Source organism: Sceloporus undulatus, chromosome 3 (assembly GCF_019175285.1).
Source record: "Sceloporus undulatus isolate JIND9_A2432 ecotype Alabama chromosome 3, SceUnd_v1.1, whole genome shotgun sequence".
NCBI lineage: Eukaryota > Metazoa > Chordata > Lepidosauria > Squamata > Phrynosomatidae > Sceloporus > Sceloporus undulatus.
The window spans coordinates 5,973,462-5,998,869 of record NC_056524.1 but is presented as its reverse complement, the minus strand read 5'-3'; the positions used below and the strand labels follow the sequence as shown (position 1 = coordinate 5,998,869).

Sequence of the window (25,408 nt, the reverse complement as noted above, 5' to 3'; positions counted from 1 at the left end):
TTCCAAAATTTATATCCCTCCTTTCTCCCACAGTGGGACTCCAGGTAGGTCTTTGGCCATATCATGAGAAGATGTGACTCGCTAGAAAAGACAATAATGTTTGGTAAGGTAGAAGGTACTAGGAAAAGAAAACTGCATTCCAGATGGAGAGAACCAAGGAAGCCATGACTGCCCTGAGACTGGAAGATCTGACCAGGGCTGCTGATAATAGATAGACTTGGAAGTTTCTTATTCATAGTGTCTCCATAGGTAAAAGGCAGGTAACAACAACAACATCCACTTTTGATGTGGTCTTCTGCTTTTACTACAGATTTCCACTTTCCCCAGCATCACTGTGTTTTCTAATGAGTCATATCATCTCATGATATGCCCAAAGCACAATAGCTTCATTTTAGTCATTGAGGTTTCTAGGGAGAGTTCAGGCTTGATTTGTTCTAGGACCTATTTGGTTTTTTTAAAGCAATCCATGGGATCTGCAGGACCCTCCTCCAGCTCCATATTTTAAATAAGTCGATCCTCTTCCTGTGAGCTCAGTCGGCTCTGTCAGGGTCAGAAAAAAAGGGTGGCCTGAACTTGTTAGCTTTTGTTAACTCAATATTTGAATAAAGCACCAGGCAGAATGAAAGGAGCACTAGGCCCAGTGACACTTTGACATGCACCAAGAATCTTGACAACTTCTGCATTGATCTTCTTTTATCAGAAGATGGTTCATTCGCATGCAATGTATCCAATTACTTGGGGGTTTGGCTGGATGGAACTCTCAATAGTAATCCTTGGGCAAATGCAACATCATGATGAGCATAATTTACTAGCATCCCTTATTGATTTCTTGCCTGCGATGACCTTGAGAGTCCTTGCTTCTTCCTTCCCATAGTCTCCAGGGGCATCAGGCAATTATAATGTTAATAGAAAGTGCCCAGTGATGGATGGATGTGAGAGATGGCCTGATTTAAATTATCCTGATGGCTTTTCCTGCCCCATAATTATTACGGTCTTTCCCTCTTGACGTCCACCCTGCCCCACCTCCTCCTACATCAATAAATATTACAGTAGCAACTCAGCAGGGTTTTCTGCTGAGATTAGCATCTCCCTGAAAGATCCATAAGCTGTTTTACTTCGAACAAGCGGCTGTAGACAGAAATATCTTTGCCTTCCAGTGGAACTGTCTGAGAGGTTTTCCTTGCTGTTCTATAGAAAGCAATCAGGTGCATGTCTTGGAGCATGCACTGATTTGTCTGTTGTGGCATCGCAAAGCAATATGATGTGAAGGCTGGGAAATTCTGGGAACTGTAGTCCTCAGAGGTCACATTTTCAACTTCTGCAGGTATGCTGTAGTCAGGCGTGCCTACTATGAGCTTAGGCAGCTGTATCCTTTGCTAGAGTTGGCAGACGTAAAGGTGGTGCTGCACGTGCTGGTAACAGTGAAGCTAGCCTTCTGCAGTGTGTGGTACATTGGGCTACCACTGTACCAAGTTTGGAAACTTCAGCTAGTTCAAAATATAGTAGCCATATGATCATATCCAATAGTGATCAAATTATACTAATATTAAAATCACTCCACTGGCTGCCAGTTAGTTTCCGGCCAAGGTACAAAGTGTTGGCTGTTGGTTAAATAGTGCAGTCGGCCCTTCTTATACTCAGATTTTTTATACACAGATTTAAGCATCCACGGTTTGAAAATGTTCAAAAAAAAGTATAAATTTCAAATATCAAACCTTGATTTTACATTTTATATAAGGGACATCATTTTGCTATGTCATTATATTTAATGAGACTTGAGCATACACAAATTTTGTTATACACGGGGGATCTTGGAACCAAACCCCAGCATATAACAAGGATCCACTGTACTTTCTTCTGCTTTGGTTAGACCTCACCTTGAATCCTGTGTCCATTTCTGGGCACCACAATTTAAGAAGGATGTGGATAAGCTGGAACGTGTCCAGAGGAGGGCAAACAAAATGGTGAAAGGCCTGGAAACCACCATGCCCAGGCTCTGAGGTCCTCAGGAGAGGACCGTCTCTCCAAGGCCTCCTCCTTGTTGGCCTTCTGGCAGCAGACTAAGACGTTCCTCTTCAGATAGGCTTTTAAAGCAGGTTTTTAAAGAACAGGCTGGATGTTCATTGTTTTAAAGTATTTTAAACACCTTTACCCTTTTAACTATATTTTATTTTTATGCAATATGCTTTAGTATTGTAATAATTTAATTCTGTTTTAATGTAACAATTTTCTATGTTTTATTTGTACTGTTTTTAATCTTGTAATTATTATTATTATTATTATCCTGACATTAAGAACTGTTTGACAGTGAAAGATGCTGCTTTGGAGTGCGCTGGAGTCTCCTTCTTTGGAGGTTTTTAAACAGAGGCTGGATGGCCATCTGTTGGGGGTGCTTTGATTCTGTGTTTCTACATGGCAGTGAGTTGGACTGGATGTTCTTTGAGGTCTCTTCCAACTCTGTGATTGCATGAACAGGCCCCATATTCACAGGCATCCATAGGCTCCATTCCCACTTACAAGTAAATCGGTGTGCGATCTGAATCGATGGATCAATTCCACAGCAGAGCGTGGTTCCCACTACATTTGTCCCAGTGGCATTTTCTCCCACTACATTTGCCGCAATCACATTTCCCCCCTCTAAAATAGTCCACTTGTGGTTCTCATTCACAAAAGAAGCAATTCAAAATGATTCAGTTCCAGCCAGCCGAAGGGGAAATTTGAATCGATTCTGATCTGCATGTGGTTCTCACTTGCACAGATTCAATTTATTAAAAAAAAAAAAGCAGGAAAAAAGTCAGCGTCAAAAAGACGCAGGTTAAATGGGTCTAGCACATGCCCCCCTCTCAGGATCGCTTCAGCGATTCGGATTAATTGGGAACCAAGGTCAATTGAAGCGGTTTAAACTGATTCACAATCTGATTTAAAAGGTAGTGGAAATAAGGCCCTAGTTTAGTGTTAGATTTCAGCTGTCAAATAACAATTTGGACTAGATTAGCAACTGTTTGAATTAGACCATTTGAAATAGTTTGTTATTACATCTCTATGGCATTAGAGATAATAGATTTATAACTAGACTAAATTTAGCAAGTGTTCACTGAGCATCTGTTTCTGGAAGGATTTGTTCAAATTCAACAGCAGAGATATAAATCTTGATTTATTTTGGTCACAAACTAAATCCTCCAATGTTTTTGTACCAGAGACATTGAATTAAAACAACTTTTTGCACAAATGGAAGTGGAGGTTGTTGTTTTTTCTTCAATGTCCTAGATGTTGTAGTCAAGAAAAGTAGCTTTCACAGGCTCTGGAAGTGACCCTCAGAACCAAAACCCAGTTTGCATTGATTTTGAACAAGGATGTAGTCCACTGTTCATTTCGCATTGTAGACCTTTGGACTGTGATGCTTTGCTATTCGGTGACACTGCAAATTGACCTCACTTTTTACATCCAGTTTTAGTCACACACGCTGTGTCTACACTACAGAATTAAGACAATTTGACACCGCTTTAACTGCCATGGTTCAATGCTATGTTGTTCGTTGCGCCAGAGATCTCTGATAGAAAAGGCTAAATATCTTGCAAAACTACAAAGCCCAGAACCTTATCACATCGCACCTTGGCAGTTAAAGCAGTGTCAACCTGCATTAGTTCTGCAGTGCAGAGGCAGCCTATGTCTCTGTATTCTGCTGGAACCACATCTGTTTTCATTGTTCTGCATTCTGTGAATTACAGCTGGTCCTCCATATCTACGGATTCTGATCCTAGGAGCCATCCAAACATATGCTCATATGCTCTCAGCCATAGCAAAAGGCAATGCAAACCTCCTCTGAACAACTTGCAAAGGGAACTCCATGATGGATTCGCCTTAGGGGCACCATTAAGTCCGAAACAACTTGAAGAAAGGCACACACAACAAAAATGATAGTTAAAGTGGTGTCAAACTGCATCAGTTCTGCAGTGCAGATGAAACCTTCATCTTTCATCTAGGGACAGCTAATTGGAGAGCTTTCCAGCCTAGCCATCTGCTCCTCATGTGTACATCTTGCCTTTCAGACACCCCTGGGACCCCAAGGGATGCTGTGGGTGTTTTTAGAGTGGTTTGGGGCAGGACTGATTTTGTTGTTTAGAGAGCAGGGATCCTTTTCTATGAAATAATCACAAGTGTATAGGGAAAGGGGGGTTAAGTGAGAAAGAAGCCCATTTAAAGGTGTTTCCTTGGTTGTCGGCTACCCTGTCTGACCCAGTTGAATCAAAATTAGACTGCATCTACTTCTGTTTTTGTTTAAACATGGCTGAAGTGTGTCCACCAAACCATAAATTGTGGTTAATCTTAACTGATGTCGTGTGCCTTCAAGTTGTTTCCAACTTGTGGCGACCCTACAGTGAACCTAACATGGAGATTTCTTGGCCAGATTTGTTCACTGGCCATTTGCCTTTGCAAATGAGGCTGAGAGAGTATAACATGCCCAAGGCCACCTGGTTTCCATGGCTGAACAGGGACTCGAATCCTGGACTTTAGAGTTGTAATCCAATGCTCAAATCATTACACAACACTGGCTCTCCAATCTTAACTATGGTTAGTGAAAATAAGTCACATTTATCAATTGTGGCTGCCGCCACGCTGCAAAATTAATGCAGTTTTGACATTGCTCTAGCTGTCATGGCTCCATCCTGTGAAATCCTGGGATTTGTAGTTTGTTGTGGCACAAGAGTGTTCTGAGAGAGAAGGCTAAGTAGCTCACAAAACTGCAAATCCCAGGATTCCACCGCATTGAGCCTTGGCAATTAAAGCCGTGTTAAATTGCATTAATTCTGGAGTGTACATGCAGCCTCAATCTATGTGTTTTAAACACAAAGAAATTAAGCAAACTTTGCACTGCAATCAGAATTGTGCAAATGGAACACATGCAGAAAATGGACATATGTGCAGAATCTATTGAATTCTACTATTGATGGCCACTGGCCACTGATGTTTGTTGTTTATTACCTCCACGATCAAAGGCAGTATGGTTCTTAAAGTGTAGTTTTTGTCATATCCCACCATTTCCCTATGACTGGAACTCAAGGTAGCATACAGTACAATACAGTTCAACATTAAAATGCAATTAAACTATCAGACACATTGAAAGCATTTAGAACATGCAATGATAAATATTACAAAGTAATTGAAGAACAGTACAATTAAAAATGTGTGCCAGCGTAATGCAGTGGTTTGAGTGTTGGACTCAAACATTGGACTCTGGAGTCTAGGGCTCAAATCCTGGCTTGGCCATGGAAACCCACTGGGTGTCCTTGAGCAAATCACAGGCTCTCTCTGCCTCATGAGGACGGCAGTGGCAAACCCCTTGCCGAGAAAACCCTGTGATAGGTTTGCTTTAGGGTTGCCATAAATTGGAAACAACTCAAAGGCAAACACTCACAGTTAAAAATAGAGCAGAACCTATTAAAAGCCCTTTCTTTTAAAACTTTCAGTTTTCAAATGCCTGTGGAAATACTGTAAAAATAAAAATAAAAGTATTTGCTTGCTAATGTAAGGACAACAAGGAGGGGACCCTAGGGAAGGAGTTTTAAAGTCTAGGGGCAGCCACTGAGAAGGCCCTGTCTTCTATCTTTTCCATCAGATTTGCCCTATGAAAGTGATGGGACTGACAGAAGAATTTCAGGATCTGGGCAAGCTCATATGGGGAGATATGGTCTACCAGATAGGTGTTGTTGTGGTTGTAGTGTGCTTTCGAGTCATTTCTGACTCATGGTCACCTTATTACAGGGTTTTCATGGCAAGTTTCTTCAGAGGGGGTTTGTGCACCATTTGTGCACTCGGGCATCACAAGCGCAACGCAAAAAGAACCCGCTTTTTGCGGGTTCTTTTTCCACCACCGGGAAACCTCGCCATTTGGCAGCTGAGGCTTCCTGCTGGTGGAAATAAGGGTGGCGGCAGATTGCCCTTTTTGGGCGGACTGTATCCTGCCAATAATATGTTCCGTCTAGGAAACTCTAGGTCCTCCAGCACAACTCTGTCAGAAGTTGACCATAGAGTGTTGGAGAACCTAGAATTTCCTGGAGAAAACACTTCTCTAGGCATTTGTAGGTCCTCCAGCATGATTCTGTGATGAACCTCTGGCTAGGGTTGCCATAAGTCCGGACCTCCAAAACGGGACAAATGTAGGACACACTTTTTTAAAATGGAGGACATGCGAAAAAATTGATGATTTTTTAAAAAAATGTTACTATAAATGTATGTTTATTAGGCATGATCAAAATGGAGGACATTTTGGCATTATTCCTAGACAGATGATAGAAATGTTCTTCGTTTTCTGGCCAAACCCCCTCCCCATTCCAAAACACACACAAAGCACATTTGGGCATTTGCAAACTGACTCCCCCACTTGCCACCCATTGCCCCCACTTCCTCGCCGCTTGCCTCCACTTACCCCCCCATGCCCCCGCTTCCTAGCCACTTGCCTGCACTTGACGTCCCCTGCCCCCGGTTGCTCGCCGCTGCCCTCTGACCGCCGGCCCGCAAGGAGTAAACAGAGGAGAGCTCCTCCTCTTTAAGATGGCCGGCCAGTAGGGGCAGAGAGCTGGAACAGCCCTGCTCCCTGCCAGGAGTCACAGACTCCTGAAGCAGGGGGTGGGCTGTTCCCCTATTGGCCAGCCAGCCAGACAACCAGAGGAGCTCCAGGTTCCCACCAAGCCCTGCGCGCGCCCACGCAGAAGTCTTTGGGCTTGCGGGCTTGCGGCGAACGCTGCGGCGGTGGCGGCGGCCACAAGAGGGGCCGCAAGAGGGATGGAACAGCCACATTGGTGCCGGTGGCGGCAGCAGCGGCAAGGAAGAGCGGCCGTAAGTAAGAGCGGCTAAAGGCGCTGCCATGGCAGCGCCCTAACAAAACCCGGGGAGCGCCGGGGCAGACCCAAAACCGGACCGGGACCGTGCAGAACGGTCCAAAAGCAGGAATGTCCCACCCCCACCCCCCGGGACATGGCAACCCTACCTCTGGCAGATGTTGACTGTAGAGCTGCACTGGACTTGGAGATTACTACAGAGGTGGTCTTCTCTTAGGAAAAAAAAAGTGGTTTTTTAAATCAGTTTTTCCACATTCACAGGGGTCCTTCACCCCTCACCCCAGCAAATGTGGAGGAGCCACTGTACTTAATTGAGGTTATGTCTGAGTGGGCTCAGTTGGGAGCTGTATGTGACCTCTATGTGCCATTTCCTGTCTTTGCTCTGTCTTAGGTACATGGCTTGCTGATTTTTCTACTTTTATTTTATTTTATTTACTTCATGTCGTGGATACTGTAGCTTGAGGAACACTTGTTGTAATCCCATGGGTTTGACGCTCCCATCTTGTGGATGCATCTGAGGAAGTAGACTGAAGTCTACAAAAGCTCATGCTGCCAATTTCTTTCAGTTAGTCTCAAAGGTGCTACAAGATCTCTCTATGTACTGTTTCTACAGACTAACACGGCTACATCTTGGAATTCTATCTTGTGGGTTTGAGTAGCTGCTGCGGTATCAGAGGGCTTGGCCATTTCATTCAGTCAATGTAAACCTGATCCAAGCTGAACATGATCCAAGAAAGTTAATAGTTTAACTCCTCCATTGCCCTTCATGACAAATAGTGTCTACTTTTTATGGGGCAATTGGGTGTTGATGTTTTGTTGTCATCTGCCTCCAAATCAACCTTGACTCATGGTGACCCTGTGGAGGAGACACCTCCAAGAACTCCTTTCTTCCATTTCTCTACTTAATTCCTGCAATCTCACACCTGATTCCCCATGACTGAGTCAATACATCTGGCATGTGGTCTTTCTTTCTTTCTTTCTTTCTTTCTTTCTTTCTTTCTTTTGCCCTCTACCTTTCCCAACATGATTGACTTTTCCAGTGTTCCATGCCTCCTCATTATATGGCCAAAGTACATCAGCCTTCAGTTTAGTCATCTTGTCTTCTAAGGAGATCTCTGGCTTGATCTGTTCCAATACCCATCGGTTTGTTTGGTTTGCACTTTGCTGGGGATAGATGTTGTTTTTTGCTATTTCTTGTTATACTTTTTCATGTTGGAAACCACTGTGATCTGCACAGAAACAGCGGTATATAAATAAATTTTTTATTTATTATTATTTATTTGTTTTTTTGGCTGTCCATAGTATCCTAAGCACTGTTCTCTATCACCACATTTCAAGTGAGTTGATTTTCTTCTGTTTGCTTCATTTACCATCCACTTCTCACATCCATACATAGTGATGGGGAATACAATGGCTTGGGCAATTCCAACCTTTGTGCTGAGTTGTAAATCTTTACTCTTCAGTAGTTTTTCTAGCTCTTTCATAGCTTCCTTTCCCAGTCCCAATTTTCTTATTTCCCGACTGTAGTCACCATTCCTATCTATATTTGATCCTCAGTATGGGATTTCTTTAACTATTTCATTAAATATTGGGTGTACCAACCTGAATACTCTCAGTGTTTCCTTTTTATTTATTCCAGGCAGCAAGAGCAACAAATCAATCACATGAATTTGGTATAATGCCTCTAGTGAAACCCCATGATGTTCTTCTTAGGGTCACCATAAGTTGGAAATGACTTGAAAGCACGCAACAACAACAGCTTACTTTCAAATATTTTTATACTGTTTATAGCCAATCATGATGCATTTTAAATTTATGTTTAAAATGTTATTGTTTGGTTTTAGTGCATTCTTTTTGTGAGCCGCCTTAGGTCCCTCTCTGGTCTGGGGGAAAGGCAACATATTAATGAGGTAAATAATAAAAATATAATAACAAGCATAACTACAACTAATAACAATAATTCCACACCCTCCTATCATGGAAGCTACCAACAACCAGGGACTTCAGCTTGAAACCTACTTGTAGTTCCAACTAAAGCAGACCCATTAAATCAATGAGATTTGCTTACATGTTGACTCACCAATCCACAATTCATTTAATGGGCCTACTCTACTTGAGCCTAACCAATTCTAAAAGAGTGGGATTTTCTTTTGCAACTTCTGTGTGAAAGAGGTGAGAAGATGAGATGTGTCAGTTTTGAAAATATCATTGTTAGTTAGAAATGTAGTAGAAGTATATATTTATTTAACTTTTTTAAGGGTGTATTTAATTATACATTTAAGCCATCAATAAGAAAGCAAGAACTCAACTTCTAGCATTTTTGTGCATATCTTAATGTAGTTTAGCTTAGTGGCTAGTCTAACAAAAGTACAGTAGCTAGTTTTCTAGGGCTGTATCAACACTGGAGAAATAATGTAGTTTGACACCGCTTTAACTGCCATGGCTCCATACTATAGAATTATAGGAATTGTAGTTTGTTGTAGTTGCACTAGAGCTGTCGGACAGAGAAGGCTGAACAGCTCACAAAACTACAGATCCAACAATTCCATAGCCTTGGGCCATGGCTGTTAAAGTGGTGTCAACCTGGATTATTCCTGCAGTGCAGATGCAGCCTAGGTATTTATGCAATTACATCTTATGTTCTTTGCATTTGATATGTTTTATTTATGTGTATTTTATTACATAATTTTTTAAAAAGAGACTAACCAAGTATATGATTCTGATATCACTGTTTTGAGCTTATACTCCTACATACTGTTTTGGTTTCTGCTCTTAAACTTTGCATTACCTGGGGCCTCCATATGCCTTAACTTAGGCTTACTTTGTGGTTGGCTCAATCAAGGTTCAACACAAATGTGGATTTTGGAATTTTTCTTTCCCCTTTTGCTGCCAGCATGCCTACATTTGCTTCTTCTTTTTTTTAGTGGGACTTGAAGCAAAGAGATTCTTGGTCACTTATCAACTGTGGAACTCTGCGTGGGTTGCATTTATTCTTAGCTGCTCACGCTTACTTGTTACATTATTCATACGCCTTTTATCTTTTTACGATGCTCACGAGATGAAGCTTTTAATGAAGGCGCACTAAACAGCACATCCCTTCTGATACTCAGCTGGGCCTCCTCTTTTTCATTTTTTTTTTGCATTTGGCCCAGACATCACTAGGAGGTCCCAGTGGGAAAAGTAGGCTATTGAACTGTTGGGAGCTCAAGATTAAGCCCATTAAGAATTGCCCTCCTTGTTCAGAACAAAGGTCCAGAAAGTCATTCCCCAGCCAGATGATCCTGGATGCTCACAAGCAGCACATGAGGGGGATAGATGGCATTGCTGTTGGTGTCTTGTGCATGCATGAGCAGTTGGACTTTTCTTTCTGAGTCAAAAGGCCCATGTTCATTCAATGTCATTGTGCACAATTTGAAAATATTGTTTTAAATGATTGAACACAGTGGAGAAATAAGTGAGCCCTTGATATTTGCTGGGGTTTGGTTCCAGGACATCCCATGGATACCAAAATCCATGGATGTTCATGACCCATTAAATACAATGGCTAATAAAATGATGTCCCTTGTATAAAATGGCATAAGTGAAGATTAACAGCACTTGTTGTTGTGTGCCTTGACGTCATGTCCAACTTATGGCGAACCTATCATAGGTTTTTGTTTGTTTATTTAATTGTTTTGGTAAGAGTTGTGCAGAGGAGGTTTGTCATTGCCTTCCCTGGAGGTTGAGAACATGCAACTTGTCTAAGGTCACCAAGTTGGGATCAAACCCTGGTTGCCAGAGCAGCACTGTAGTTTGCCAAAAAATAATATGATCTATATCAGCAGTTTCTATATTCTACTTCTCTGCAGTGCAATTCCATAGTTGTAATGCAGGGCATTCTGGGAGCTATAGTCCAGAGAGAGAGAGAGAGAGAGAGGAACTTTACCAGGCCCTGATCCATAGATCCTAGACCATTCAGCAGATGCTTGCTTCTGCTGATGAATTTCCCTTTCCAGATCAGGAGACTTGTACTTTGCTCTCTGAATACCAAGAAAATTCATTATTGTGCCGGTACAATTTGCCAATTAGTTGCAGCCCTAACGTTCACGGTGTTTCTAGGGCAGTCTTCAATGACTAACAAGCTGTTTGCTGCTAGTCTGCAGTGTGTGTTGAATATTAATGAGCTGCTGGGTTTTAATTAATGGCTACGTTTCCCCCCTGGGGGAAGGCCACAGCATTAGATGACCCATTGATGGCTGTCACTCTCATAAACGGACAAGTAGATTGATCAGCTGGGTCTATTGCTGTGGAAGGCGCATACCCCATTTTTCAAATGAATGGGTTTTTCTTTTTTCTTCATGGAAGCTTTCACACAACAAGTTAAAAGAACCACTTGGGACCAGGATTTGAAATACTTTGTTTTTTGTTGTTGTGTTGTTGTATATGTTGTTGCGTATCATGTCTTCTGATGACATGGTCAAAGTGCAATAGCCGCAGTTTAGTCATCTTGGCTTCTAGGGGGAGTTCAGGCTTGATTTTCTGTTGGACCCATTTATCAGTCTTTTTAGCAAACCATGGCATCTGTAGAATTCTTCTCCAGCACCATGTTTCAAAAGAGTTGATTTCTTTACTGTCCAGCTTTTACATAGAAATCACCATTCCATGACCAGTCACTATTATATCACATCTTTCTTTTCTTTAGTATTGAATAAAAGCAACAGTCACACTTTTGACTTAATAAGCAGTGCGAGACTTAGCTATTGCAATGAAATCAGTGTTGGATAGAAGTATTGCAACATAGAGGTTGGCGGATATAAGGTCCAAACAACAGTCCTTGGCATGAAAATGGTTAGAAGCCTCTCTGTATTTTTGTTGGCGAAACCCCGCAAGTCATGGTTGAATTCTGTCTTTGCCTCCTGTATGTCTAAGGATTTGTGATTTATTTCTCAGAAGTGCATGGATTTCTGGGGCTGAGGATAGTGCTATAACTAACAATTAGCATTTCTCAGAAGTGTATGTATTTCTGGAGCTTAGAATGCAGATATAACTCATAGTTATAATGGTTGTATGTCACCTACAACACCTAAGGCAGTATGTCTCTGTATATTAGTTGGTGCGGAGAAGGATAATGTAGATGCAGTCAGGTCCAGCTGGTGTTTTTCCTATGAGCTAATAGGTGGCTGCTCTGTCAACAGAATGTGAGACTATTTCCGGGCACAATAATTCAAAAAGGATGTTGACAGTCTGCAATGTGTCCAGAGGAGAGCGACCAAAATGGTGAAGGGTCTGGAAACCATGCCTTATGAGGAGAGACTTAGGGAGTTCGGTATTTTCAGCCTGGAGAAGAGATGGTTAAGAGATGATATGATCACCCTGTTTAAATATTTGAAGGGGTGTCATATTGAGGAGGGAGCAACTTGTTTTCTGCTGCTCCAAGAATTGAACACGGAACAAGGTATGGAAGCTATAGGAAAAGAGATTCCACCTCAACATTATGAGGAACTTCCTGACAGTAAGAGCCTGTACGACAGTGGAACAAACTCCTTCCTCGGAGTGTAGTGGAGTCTCCTTCCTTAGAGGTCTTCAAACAGTGGCTGGATGGCCATCTGTCAGGGATACTTTGATTGAGATTTCCTGCATGGCAGAATGGGGTTGGACTGGATGGCCTTTGTGGTCTCTTCCAACTCTAGGATTCTATGATTCTACTTAGATCTTTGGTCCCGTACACCATGGTTCTTCCCACGTTCTGACATTCTGTAAAGTTTGGTAGTTCTGAGAGATGCTTCTTTTGAGCAATTAAAAGCCCAATATTGCAGCTATGAATGCCCAAGTATTGCCTCAAAACTAGGGGAAGTATCCTATTATTGATGCATCTGCACCCAAGTGTGGCTAGTGTGTATGTGTGTCTTTTTATATGGGGCGCAGGGTCGAAAGCCTCTCCCTAGAGGGGATAGGATAGTTGGAAGGAGAGAAAGCAATGCAGGCAAGGAAAGGATAATGAAGAAAGGAAAAGTAGAGGATAAGAAGTAGAAAGTGGAAGCAGGGAAAGGAGGTAGTATTAAGCATAAGGTAATAAGTATAAAGTATAGGAAAGAGGGAAATATATGAAGAGCAGAATAATGGAGAAACATGGAAAGATGAAATATGGAAAATGGAATAAGAAACATTGAAATAATTGTAGATAAGAATACCATATGTATTTGAATAAGTAACCATGTATTGTATATGTATATGCATTTCCTGAGGGTTTTTTTTTTCTGAGTAAGCCTCATGTGAAATTTGTATAAAATAAAAAAAATATTGAAAAGAAAAGAAAAAGAAAGAAAACCTCTCCCTGGCAGCTGTCAGACCCTAAAATGGATTGCTGCTGTGGCTTACCAGTGGGAAAGGAGGATGGGAAATAATTCAGATGAAGATGTAATTGGTCTAGGCTCCTTGGGGAAGGAAAATGAATGGTACACTCCATCTGTGAGCACACTCTCATTTCTTTTTCTCTTGGAGCTGAAACCAACTGCTTCTACGTCTGTCCGGGAATGTTGCCAGCACCCACACAAACACACGCTGATAGTGATGGCTCAGCAAGGAAAACAAACTAGGCAGCTGAGAGACAGTCTACAGACCTTTCTATAGTCCGAGAGAAGCAAGCCACAAACGAAAGCCAGGGTCAGGATACCAGAAGTCACGGAAGCCAGTTCAGTCCTAGGTCAGGGAAGCCAGAAGGTTTGGAGTAGTCAAAGTTGTACCAAGGTCAAAAGTTTAGGGGCAGACAAGGAATCAAGGAGCATGGCGTTCACGGAGCCAGTGCCGACAGCAACCACAATGAAGGAACTACAATAAACTCTGGCAAAGGGGTCGGCGTTCTCCAGATGCTTAAATGAGAGACGTCCTCCCTTGTGCCACCTGTTACTTATCTGCAGATTGCCTCTCTGCAAGCCTCTTGGATCTGCGCAAGCAAGAACTCTCAGCTCTCCTTTGCCTAAAGGAAGGAACCTCCATGCTTTGTTCTTCCACAGAGGCAACACTAAGCTGCTGAGCATCTGGAGGGGACCCCACAGAGCTAGGGTCTGGCTGAGCCTCAACCACTGGGGCTGGAAGATCAGGGATGGGGTCTGGCAGGGCAGAACTGGGACCTGGTATAGCCTCAATATCCTCTTGCACCCGAGGAGCCACGTCCTCCTCCTTGTCCTCCTCTTGGCTGGCCATGACAACGTCTTCTGAATTGCACTGTATCTCCCTTGTATCCCTATTCGTAAGCAGCTGAAATGGGGTCCATATTGTGCCTTCACTATTACTGGATGTGCCTGCTTGATGTAGGATCTTAGCCAAGGGGTTGAAAAAGTGAGCCCTCTTAACCCAGGAAAAACAACAACATCCTACATAATCTCTCACCTGGGGACGGGTGGTAGTATCCTTTGAAGCACCAGAGAACTTCAACCCCCAGAAGCCCTACCCAGTTTGGCTGATGGTAAGGAATTATTGTAGCTGTAGTCAAAGTGTCTTGATGTCCAAAGTTCCCTGGCCTTGCTTGGAGTTTCTGGGGTGCTCTCTACTAAGTGAGGGATGATGTTGCTTTGGTGACCATGGACTCTTTGTCTGCCTGAGTCCCAGGAGCATGCCCAAGCTTTCCACTCCCAAGATATTCCAGAGATGAATTGTGCGTGGGGAATGTTATCATTAGCGTTGGCAGATCTCAGGGCCTAGATCTTCCTTTCTCAAAGAAAATAAGAGGAAACTCACAGCAAGAGAAATGTTTATGTGGTTAGATTTGGTGTCATTTATTTGAATGGTGTACTTTGAGGAACTCTGGTTGATGCTTAATGTATTATGTGTAACACAAGGGGATGCCCCTTGTGACATCATCCTTATAACATCGTCAGAGGGCTAGACCTTATGACATCATAAAGGGGTTATCCCTAGGTCTCAGTGTCAGTGGGGAAGTGAATCTGCTCTGTGTTTTAGTCCAAACTTTAATCATGGAATCTGGTTGTTGATAATGCCCCTCTGTATTTCCCTTGACCATACCATTGTACCTTTTTAGCCATTGTGCAGTGAACATATTCACTCTTTGGTTGCATGAACAGAGTTTCAGAAGAGTAACCATTTTACATGAGCCTAAATCCTATTGTTAGTTCCATTGAATTCAGTGGGTTTACCTGTATGTTGATTCTTAGTGTAATAGAAATCACCTGCCAAACTATGGATTTCATAACATTTTCTTTGGCAATGAATACCCAAAGGTGGGTTGCCTTCTTCTGAATATAGCCTACATCACCTGGTAAAAAGGTTTAGGCCTTTTAACCAGGCCTAACCCTGTTTAGCTTCTGAAACCAGATGGGATCTGAGGCCTTCAGGCTATTTAGGCCTCTGAATCATTATAAAACAAATGATTAAATAAGTCTAATTGGGACTAACCAACAGGATTCCAACTGTGTGGTTGCACATACATGGATGGTGTGTAATCATGTTTCAGTGCTTTCAGTGTCCTCCTTGATTCACTGTGATTGCAGAAATAGCCAGTGCACATTTTCCACTGAACAAAAGGGTAATGAGCAGGCACACTGCCACATATTGGTTGCACAGTGTTGGTATTCAGTAGAAAACTGGTGTAACCATTGCATAGCTATTTGAGTGTAGATTTGCTCTAAGCAAGCATGATGGATGAGAGCCAGTCTGATCTAGTGGTATGAGTGTTGTACTGAGACCAGGTTTCAGATTCCCACTTAGCTTTGGAACCCCACTGGGTGACCTTGGGCAAGTCACACTCTCTCAGCCTCAAAGGAAAACAGCAGCAAACCCCTCTGAACAAATCTTTTAAAACTACAGTAGAAGATATGCAACCCGAACATTAGGAAGAACCTCCTGACAGTAAGAGGTGTTGGACAGTGGAATATACTGTGTCAGGGGGCCTTTTAAACAAAGGCTGGATGGCCAACTTTCAGGAGTGCTTTGATTGTGCCCTGCGGCATGGAAGAATGGGGTTGGAATGGACGGTCCTTGCGGTCTCTTTCAGCTCTGTGATTCTATTATTTTAAAACGTGCCAAGAAAAATTCCTATGATTTCAATAGCAATAGCAAGTACATTTTTATACTGCTTATCAGTGAACTTAAGCACTCCCTAAATGGTTTACAAAGTGTAAGCTAATCGCCTTCAACAAGCTGGGTACTCATTTTAGCAACTTCGGGAGGATGCAAACCTGAGTCAAGCTTGAGCCCTTTGTCTGGTATTGAACTCGCAATCTTGCTGTTTGTGAGTGAGTGGCTGCAGTACAGGAATTTAACCACTGTGCCACTAGGGCTGTTAAAACAATTTAAGGTTGCCATAAATTGGAAACAAACTGAAGGCACACCACAGCAACAACCAGAACCCATGATCTAGGATTTTGGCCTAACAGTTTGGTGCTGTGACCCTCACCCCAAATAAATTGAAGACCTCGGACAACTCCTTTAAAGCTTAGAGCAGAGATGCCCAAACTTTCCTCCTCCAAGTGTTTTGGACTTCAAATCCCTGAAGACTCAACCACTATGGCCAATGGTCAGGAATTCTGGGAGGTGAAATCCAAAACACTTGGAGGATTAAAATTTGCACACCACTGATTTAGATGAAAACCCTGAGACAATCCACTTTCTCCCCTGCAACATAGGAACCACCTCTGCTACCTGTTGGCACTAGACTAGACTCCAACTTCTGGTCCCCCATTGACTTCCAAGTGTTGCCACAAACTTTGGAAGACTTGGCAACCTATGTGTGTTAGCAGGCTTTTCGCCAGTATCCTTGGCAAGACTGGCAAATTTGTTCTGGTTACCATGGATTGCAACTTGGGCTTCTCTGATCTTGAGCTTTTCCTACCAATCTTTTTTATTTTTAAATTTAATTCTGCATTCTCACCAATCCTTCCCTTCCCCAGAAATGAATTCCGACCATGGACGGACATCAAGCCGGTGAAATCCATCAAAGCAAAGTCTCAGTACAAGCCTCCAGATGAGAAGATGAATCACCGAACAAGCTACAATACCCAATTCACCGCGCAGGGTGCTAAGCCCTGGCCAACGGATAACAAATTCCTTGAACACAGGAGGATACGCAGCCTCTACAGTGAGCCCTATGTGGAACCTTCAAGGGTAAGGAAGATAGGGAAATTGGAGAGAAATGTGATCTATCTATGGTATAATTCTTTTGGTTTTAAAAAATGCAAAATGAAAGAGGATGTATTCAGGAAAATTCCTTGCGGTTGCTCAGTATGGATTGTTTATGTGGTTAGACGAAAGCAGGTTAGTGCATCCATTCCATGTCAAATGGAATAAATGGTTTCACTCTCTGTTCTGTAGGCCAATATCTTCTGAAGCCAAACCACTCTTCTGGGAGGCTTTCCTGGGAGTCAAACCACACTTTTGGGAAACTTTTCAGGAGCAATTTGTCTTCAAAACAAAGTGTCAGTTCTTCGTGCTTCTTGTTTTAAAAGAAATCCAGGCAGCCTTTTCTGGGAGTCTAACCACAGTTCTGGGAGGCATTTTTGGGAGATGAACCCCACTTCTGGGAGGCTTTTCCCAGGAGGCTTTTCCTGGAATAGTGCAGTTTCAAAGCAAGGGGTCAGTTTGTGGTGCTTCTAGTTTTAAAATAAATCTAGGTGGCCTTTTCTGAGGATCAAACCACAGTTCTGGGAGGCATTTCTGTAAACAGTAAATTAACTGTTTTAATTCTAAGTTTACTGTTAACATTTCTGTAAACAGTAAATTAAAAATGTTTACAATACATAAAACGTAAAAACAATTAAAATCACCTCATAAAAACATTAAAATCCTTTCAGAGGTTGATTATTCCTTATCTGGAATTTCAAAATTCAAAATACTCCAGTGATACCTTTGCTTTTGTCATGGTTTAGTGTATAAAAACTTTGTTTCATGCACAAAATTATTAAAAATACCAAGTATAAAATTACCTTCAGGCTATGTGTATAAGGTGTATACAAAGCATTAATGAATGCCGTGTTTAGACTTGGGTCCCATCTCCTAGATATTACATTATGTGTACGCAAGTATTCCAAAATAAGGGAGGAAAATCCAAAACACGTTTGGTCCTATGCATTCCAGATAAGGGACTCTCAACATGTACAAACAACCAAAAATGTAAAAGACAGGCAGGCGGCAGGCAGAGACATTTTCATTCATGCAGGCTTTTAGTATTTAATCATGTCAGGGAGGCTTTTATATAGGATGTGTGCTACAGTTATATATTTTTAACTCTGTATGTTTTTGTCATTTTATACTGTTTTTAGCTGGTATGACTTTAATTGCTTTAATATTTGTATTGTACAGTTTTAAACAATTTTATCTGTGAGCCACCTTGGGTCCCTTTCTGTGTGAAAGGCGGCATAGAAATGAAACTAAATAAATAAGATAAGAAAAATAAAACATCCCCAATTTTAAAAAAACCCACCTACTTATACATTTAAAGGCCACTTAAAAAAAAGCCTCTTTGCATTGTAAAAGGAGAGCAAAGAAGGGGTGTGAGCCTGGTTTCCTGTGGAAAGGAGTTCCAGAGCTTGGGAGCAGCCACCAAGAAGTCTCTCTCTTGTGTCCTCACCAAGAAAACATATGATAGTGGTGGGACCCAGAGAAAGCCTTCCCCTGAAGATCTTAGGACTCTGGCAGGTTCATATGGGGAGACAGGATCTTTCAGATAGTTGGCACCCAAGCTACATGGAGATTTTCAAGCTTCTGGAGATGTATGTGGCAGCCAAAGAGGATGGTTCTGTGTAATGCAAGTGTAAGTCCCTTTTTGGATGGAGTGCAAGGGGCCATTCTCTTGCCCTTGTGTTCCATCACAACTGCCCCCAGACAGCTGCCAAGCCCTGTAAGTAGTTGATGTTGCTTCTTCTTGACAATAGGGAAGAAAGGGAGGGAGATGCAGTCTAGACATGAAGGTAGCAGCTGAAAGGAAGGTTGCATTTCATCCTTCAGTGAACCGTTGTTTCTCTCCATCCCCAGCTGTGTCCAGCTGCTACTTCATGGTCTGAATTCCCTTCTCTTCCTTTTTCTCTCCCTGCTTGTGCTCCTTCTTGCCAGAGGGATGGGAGGCATTTTAAATCATGACATCTATTTTATTTTATTTGTATCCTGCCTTTATCCTTATACTAGATCCAGGGCAGCTTACAATTATTTAAAAACAGAGAACAGTCAGCCAAGTAGCCACAAATTCTTTATACATGGATTCAAGCATCCATGGCTTGAAAACTTTTCCAAAAATATCTATAAATTCCAAAAAGCAAACCTTGATCTTGCCATTTTATTGAAGGGACACCATTTTACCATCCATTGTTTTTAGTGGGATTGAACATCCATGGATTTTGGTATCCACAGGGAATCCTGGAACCAAACCCCAATGGATATCACTGTACTGTTTAAAAAAAACAAACCTATCAATGCAAAAGTTTAAAAAAAACCCAATTACAGTTCCTTTGCAAAACATGGGGTTAAAACAAGGAAACACACAGTTAAAAGAGTGAAAAGGATTTTTAAAAATTTAAAGACAGATAAAAACTCTGCTTTGTTGAAGCAATTTTGCCACATAAGTTATCAGCCAAAGACCTGCCTGAATAAATGGGTCTTTGCTGGTGAAAGGAAAGGAGAGGAGCGGTCAGGTGAACCTGCTATGGGAGGAAATTCCACAGCGTGGGAGCAGCCATGGAGAAGGTTCCCCCCATGTCCTGCTTCAGATGGTGGTGGAACCAAGAGAAAGACTTCTCCAAGATCTTGAAACTTGGGCAGGCTCATACAGGGAAATACAGTCTTTCAGAGAGTATTGACCCAAGCCATGTAGGACTTTAAAGGTCATAATCAGTGCTTTGAATTCTGCCCAGAAATGGACCAGTAACCAGTGAAGCTGTCTCAACAGGGGCAGTTGTATGTTGCCTGGTTGCTCTAAGCTCCTGGGGGAAGGAAAAAGGAGGCATACTTTACCCTCATTTTTCTCCCCTACCAAGCTGAGACCAGCTGCTGGTAGGAATCAGTTCCCTGCTCCTTCACTTCCCAATGGTAAGAGATAGCCTCAGGAGCCCTTCTTGGGTCTTGATAGTGGCCAGACACTGTACAGAAGCAGAACTGCCCATGCAGAGCCACACACAAATGTAGGATCTCAACCATTCAGTGTTTATGTGGATGCTTTCAAGCCCCGTTTCACAGTCTGCTTAAGCAGGGTGGAAGGTTAGGGGGCTACATTTGTCTCCCAGAACACCTTGGAAGGCCACACAAACCATAACTACTCCCATGCGAAAAATAATCAAAACTATCTGTGCTCCCAAATGCCCTCTGGGCGACTCAAAAGGGACATTTTCACCATGTTTTTGGGCCTTCTCGGCCCATTTTACACTCAGGAGATGGCTTTTTCTAATATCAGGAAGTGAGCAGAAGTCACTCTGGAGGTTTTCTCACAGCTAAAAGAAACCCAGCTTACCTTTTCCGGTTTGACTCCTCTTCCGGAATGCAGCCAGATAGTATTGCTTGCATTTTGCCACCGATGCTGCCTCTCACCTAAAAGCCATCTAAATCCCAGCTCAGCTGGTCAATTTGCAAAGTCAGGAGCTTCCTGGCTTTGCAAATCAGCCAGCTGAGTGCAGCTTCTAGCTGGGTTTTAGGCGGGTTTTAGGTGGGAGGCAGCATCGGCGGCAAAATGTGAGCGATAATATTCAGCTACACTAAGGGCATTTTGCAAAACCAAATTGACCCCAGGGGGTCAACAAATGGTCCTGTGGCCCATATGTCCAACTTTGCTCACCCCTGGCTTATGTGACTGATTGTTAAGAACCACAGAATTATGATTTGATGATGATGATGATGATTGTTATTACTATTATATTTATTTATATCCCATCTTTCTCCCAAAAACGAGACTCAAGGCAGGTAACAATCTACTCATTAAGAGTACAGTAAATGACCTTCTTGTGTCGCTTGGGCGTTCCTCTCTAAACTGCCACCTCTCCTTGTGTGTTGTGCGTATTTCTCTTTGCGTCGGTGTGGTTTGTCGGTCACGTCTGCCCAGGTGGAGAAGCCGAGCCCACAGCCTTCTAAACCAAAAAAAGACGACCACAAGCCATAAACCACTGAAAAAGGCCAAAGATAAGCAAATGGCATCCAGCCGGGCGTCAAAGAAAAAGGGCACCACTGAGAGTCCCAGCGGAGCCAACGCAGCCGAGGACAAGGAGAAGAGCAAAGAGTTGAACAATAAACTGGCTGAGGCGAAAGAGTAAATTTCACTGCACTTAGTTGCTCTCTCTCTCTCTCTCTCTCTCTTATTCTCTTTCTCTCCCCACTCCCCTCTTTCTTTCTTTCTTTCTTTCTTTCTTTCTTTCTTTTTTTGGCATTCCTTTATTTTATTTTTCAAAATAAAGGCCACAAAATTAATTAGAGGCCTCTAATCTGCTTGTGTCCTGATTGTATCAGAGGCTCTTTCAGTCTGATTTCTAAGGAGGATTAGAAAGCCGAATTTCAGGGGGTTGGAAATGGAGAAAGAACAAGGAAAGGAAAGTGAGGCAGGAAGAAGCATAGTGGATTACAGGGGTTTTCTATTAAATGGGCACTAGGAATTATTTAGGAAAGGGATAGAGGCAGAATTCGAAGGTAGGACTTTATGGCAAAGGGATTTTTTTAAATTTGAGCTATGCCTGGGATGTTGCTGGACTGAAGCTCCTGGCAGCCTCAGCAACATAAACTGCCAGCATAAACTGCTGATAAGGCATTGCATTCTTATCTAACTTATACAAATTATTTCTACATGGGCATTTCTTCATGTCAATTAGTGTATTTAAAAATTATGCATATTTTGTCGTTCCCTCTCCCCTTTGGTGATGCACCATCTCTTCCAAGTAACAGAATTTAGAGAAGTTACTTTGAGGGACTACAAGTCCTAAATTCCTTGATGAACACGGTGATCAAATGGCTGGAACTTGTAATCTCAAAATGTCTCCCCCTCCACCCTGAACTCTGCCAAGCAGTCAGCATCATCTGAAGTTTAGAAAGATGCTTTGAGACTCAACTTAAGTGAGTTCTAACAATGCAGTCCCAAATACTGAAAACACACACAGAGGAAAAAGGTTTCATCTGTTGCTTCCCCCCCCCCCCATTTCTCCACCGTAACAAGTGAGGTAGCCAACACATGTAACTTATTTTATTTTACCCTTACTATGTAAAGCGCTGTGCAAACTTTACAGTGCTCTATAAATAAATGTTAATAATAATAATAGAAAAAATAAAAAAGTTGGCATTGATAAGACCCAAGTAGAATAGCTCAGTTGAATTGCTAGAACTTTCCTAAGAATTATCAATGTCCCATTGATTCATTAAGTCAAGGGTAGATGGGACTGACAGTTGGAATGTAGCCCATTATATTTAATTGCTGATTGGCCCCAATTTGCCTGTTAGTTTTTGAAATCGCACCAACAGCAAGACAGCTAGGGATGGATAGGGACAGAAGGTCAGGGACCTGGTTGGTATAGAGATGTTGGACAAAGGAGCCCTAGAAACCTTTGAAAATTGTAAATTCTTCTTCTTTTCTCTCTCTCTGTCTCTCTTTCTTTCTTTCTCTCGACTATGAGAATTTTTCAAATAGTAAATGTCCATTTTTGGAGATAGTTGAGAAACAAGCAGAAATATCATTTGCTAGAATGCCAGGCTAGGAGAACATATCTTTAAGAAGTGGGGGTGGGGGTGGGGAGCTGTATGATAAAGGGGTAGCAAATATTGTTGGCTTAATTTAACTGAACCGAATGCAAAAAAGAAACAAATCGTAGTGCATTGTGCGTGACGTGTTCTCTATGGCTCGTGCCTGAACGCTTTTGAACTATCAAGTATGTGTAATGAATTCCGTGGTGTATTTCCATGTGTAGCTGTATTAGAACTGTAGAGTATGAAGTGTAGCCAGGATTGCGTGTTTGTAAGGGGAAGCGCAGGGAGGGAGGGAGGGTGGTGGGTGCGGAGGTTACCGACCTCCAACACTCCAGAGGAATTCAGGAATAACCGTCAGGAAGCAGCGGTGTAGAAATAATTGCAAATGTGATGCATTGTTTGTTTGTTTGTTTTTTCCGCATGCTTTGTGGAAGAGCGCCATCGGTTGATCCATAATGCTCATTTGCTATTCAGAATGCTTTTGTTGGAAAATGCACTGCATGGATATTGCTTGATTATACAGTCTTTCCAGCTCTGAAGAGGGTTGTGCAGAATGTTTAGAGATGCTGCCGCTTCCATCCGTGACGTATTCAAGGAGAACTGGGCCTCAGTGAGTTGGGCCACAATCCAAAGGGGGTTGTATTCAAAATCCTGGAGGATTGTTCCTCTACCAAGCTCAACCTGCCACTGAACCTTGGAATCCCCAAATGTAAAACGGTGGTTTGGTCTACTCAAACACAGCTTCCGAATAGCAGTTTTATTAAAGCAGCCTGCTATACCATCTCTCCATTGCATTTCCTCCCCTGAGCAAGGACCTTATCACACAGAGGGACTTACATTGCCAAACTGCTTCAGAAGCACGAATGTGGGCTCATCCATCGTGCTTCTAAAACGTAATTGAGGTTTCCCGCTTTCCTTCCGTCTATGAAACATGCACGGGGAAGCCATTTTTTGAATAATGGGATATCCCGTTATTCCAAAAAATGGCTTCTCCTGGCTTCCCCACGCACGCTTTGTCGATGGAAGGAAAGTGGGAAGCCTCAATTACGTTTTAGAAGTGCACCGGATGATCCCACCTTCACACTTCTGAAGCAGTTCGGCAACATTTTGGCAATGTAAGTCCCTCTGTGTGATAAGGGCCCAAGGTTTCCACTGAAGTAGAAAAGTCTGCTTTCTTATGCCATTGATTTTAATTTGGGGGTGCACAGAGGGCATGTGTAGGGATGGAAATAAGAAAGAGTTTGCTGCATTCAATCTTCTAGCCCCCGATAATGGTACAAAATAACAACAACCACATAGCTACATTACCCATTCACATGCCCAGCTTGCTGCCCTGTATCTGAGCTGAGGTAGGACAATTCAAGCAGGAATGAGAACAAGTCAGGAAAGTAGAAGCCTTCCCTCACTTCTCCTAGGAGCAAATAGCAACTTCTGGAGGGAAGGGGAGATTTTTCATCCAGGCAGTGGCATGGGAAGAAACCATGAACCCACCCCCTGCATGAGTGATGGCCAGTGGCAGCTGTGTGAGGGGTGTGATGAATTTACTTAGGTTTTCAAATAGTTTAAAATGAGCTGTCCATGGTATTGGGTATTGCCCCCTCAAATAGGTCTGGCCCCTTGGATAGCTCTTTTAAAATCTGGAATGAAGCCCAGAGTGCATTCACCCACCAGCTGCCACTGCCTTGCATAGGACCCCCCCACTACTGGTTGAGATTGTTGTTTCAGTAGCAGGAATCGGGCCCGTTGCATACACATAGTTGACTGAAAATGCACACAGTGGACTGAAATCCTCTTGACACACACATGGGTAATACTGATTTACTCTGTTGTGTGTCCTTTTGTGGTCATTGCAGAGGGAGGCATTCACTACCTATTTGCACAATGACCCTACCCAAAGGAAGAGCTCACCTTCTTCTAGGGGTCACCCTTTTTGTGGCCTGGGGAGGCGGGAATCAACAAGTATCTTGCTATGTTCCCATAGTGACAATGGCACCATCCTTCAGGACTTTCAGAATACCCTTGTCATTATGTGGCTGGCTGTAGGAATATAGCCAGATACTCTTTCACTGCCCCCTATCCACTCAGGTCTATTGAATGGCAATGTTGTGGGGGATCCAAGAAGAAGGTGAATTCTTCACATAGGGAGAAGAAGGAGCAGACAATCCAGGATCTCAGCGAACCGTCTTAACATATCGGCTGGCATCCCATTGGTTAGTCCCAACTAGAGTAGGCCTGATGAATGAGGAATCATCATGTAGTTAAATTCCATAAATTCAGTAGGTCTGCCCTAGTTGGGATTGACAATAGGATATGGGTTGTTGTCTGTTTTGAGTTCCATTCAACACGTACCTGAGCAGGAATGAAAAAGGGTTACTCAGACTTTCTGCAGGATGCTACTTTGCCCACCTTGAAGGTCCCTGTGGGAACTGCACTCTAGGCAAATGAAGGAAGGCCTCTTGGGTTGTAGAAGACACAACAGATGCCTAGCAGCGTCTTTGTTTTTTTCCTCTCTGGTTAACACCCAAGTGTCTCTTTCCAAAACAACCATCACACATCTGGAATCTCTCACTGTGTTGGATGCCAACCTTACTGCTTCAAACCAACAATTCAGGTCTGTTTGGGGTTTATATATACTTATTTATTTTCCATTTTTAAATCAAGATGTGCATCTTGACAAACTCATGTAACACATTTCTTTTTGATCCCATGTACAAAAACAATTGCTTGCTGTTTTCTCTCCCCATGTCCTTTAGAATATTTTTTGCCTTCCGTCTGCTCATTTGGGTCCTATTCACTGTACCTTCTTCTTGTACTTTTCTTTCCTCGTTTTGCAAAACGGTGCTACAAGGCCTTACCACAGCTTGTTTTATACCCCAGCCCCACTTGGCTTTGCAAAAAAAGATAAAAAAAATAAACACCACAATCACTTGCTT

General features: G+C 42.6%; 1 protein-coding gene across 1 annotated transcript in view; it reads left to right on the top strand.

The window, feature by feature from the left end:
• Nucleotides 1-25,408, top strand: part of MAP6 (microtubule associated protein 6) — a 56,708-nt gene that overhangs the window by 14,597 nt on the left and 16,703 nt on the right. Inside the window, 3 exon segments of the mRNA XM_042459841.1 lie at nucleotides 16,724-16,937; nucleotides 20,854-20,886; nucleotides 20,888-21,057. Of these exon segments, the coding sequence (XP_042315775.1) occupies nucleotides 16,724-16,937; nucleotides 20,854-20,886; nucleotides 20,888-21,057 (417 nt within the window).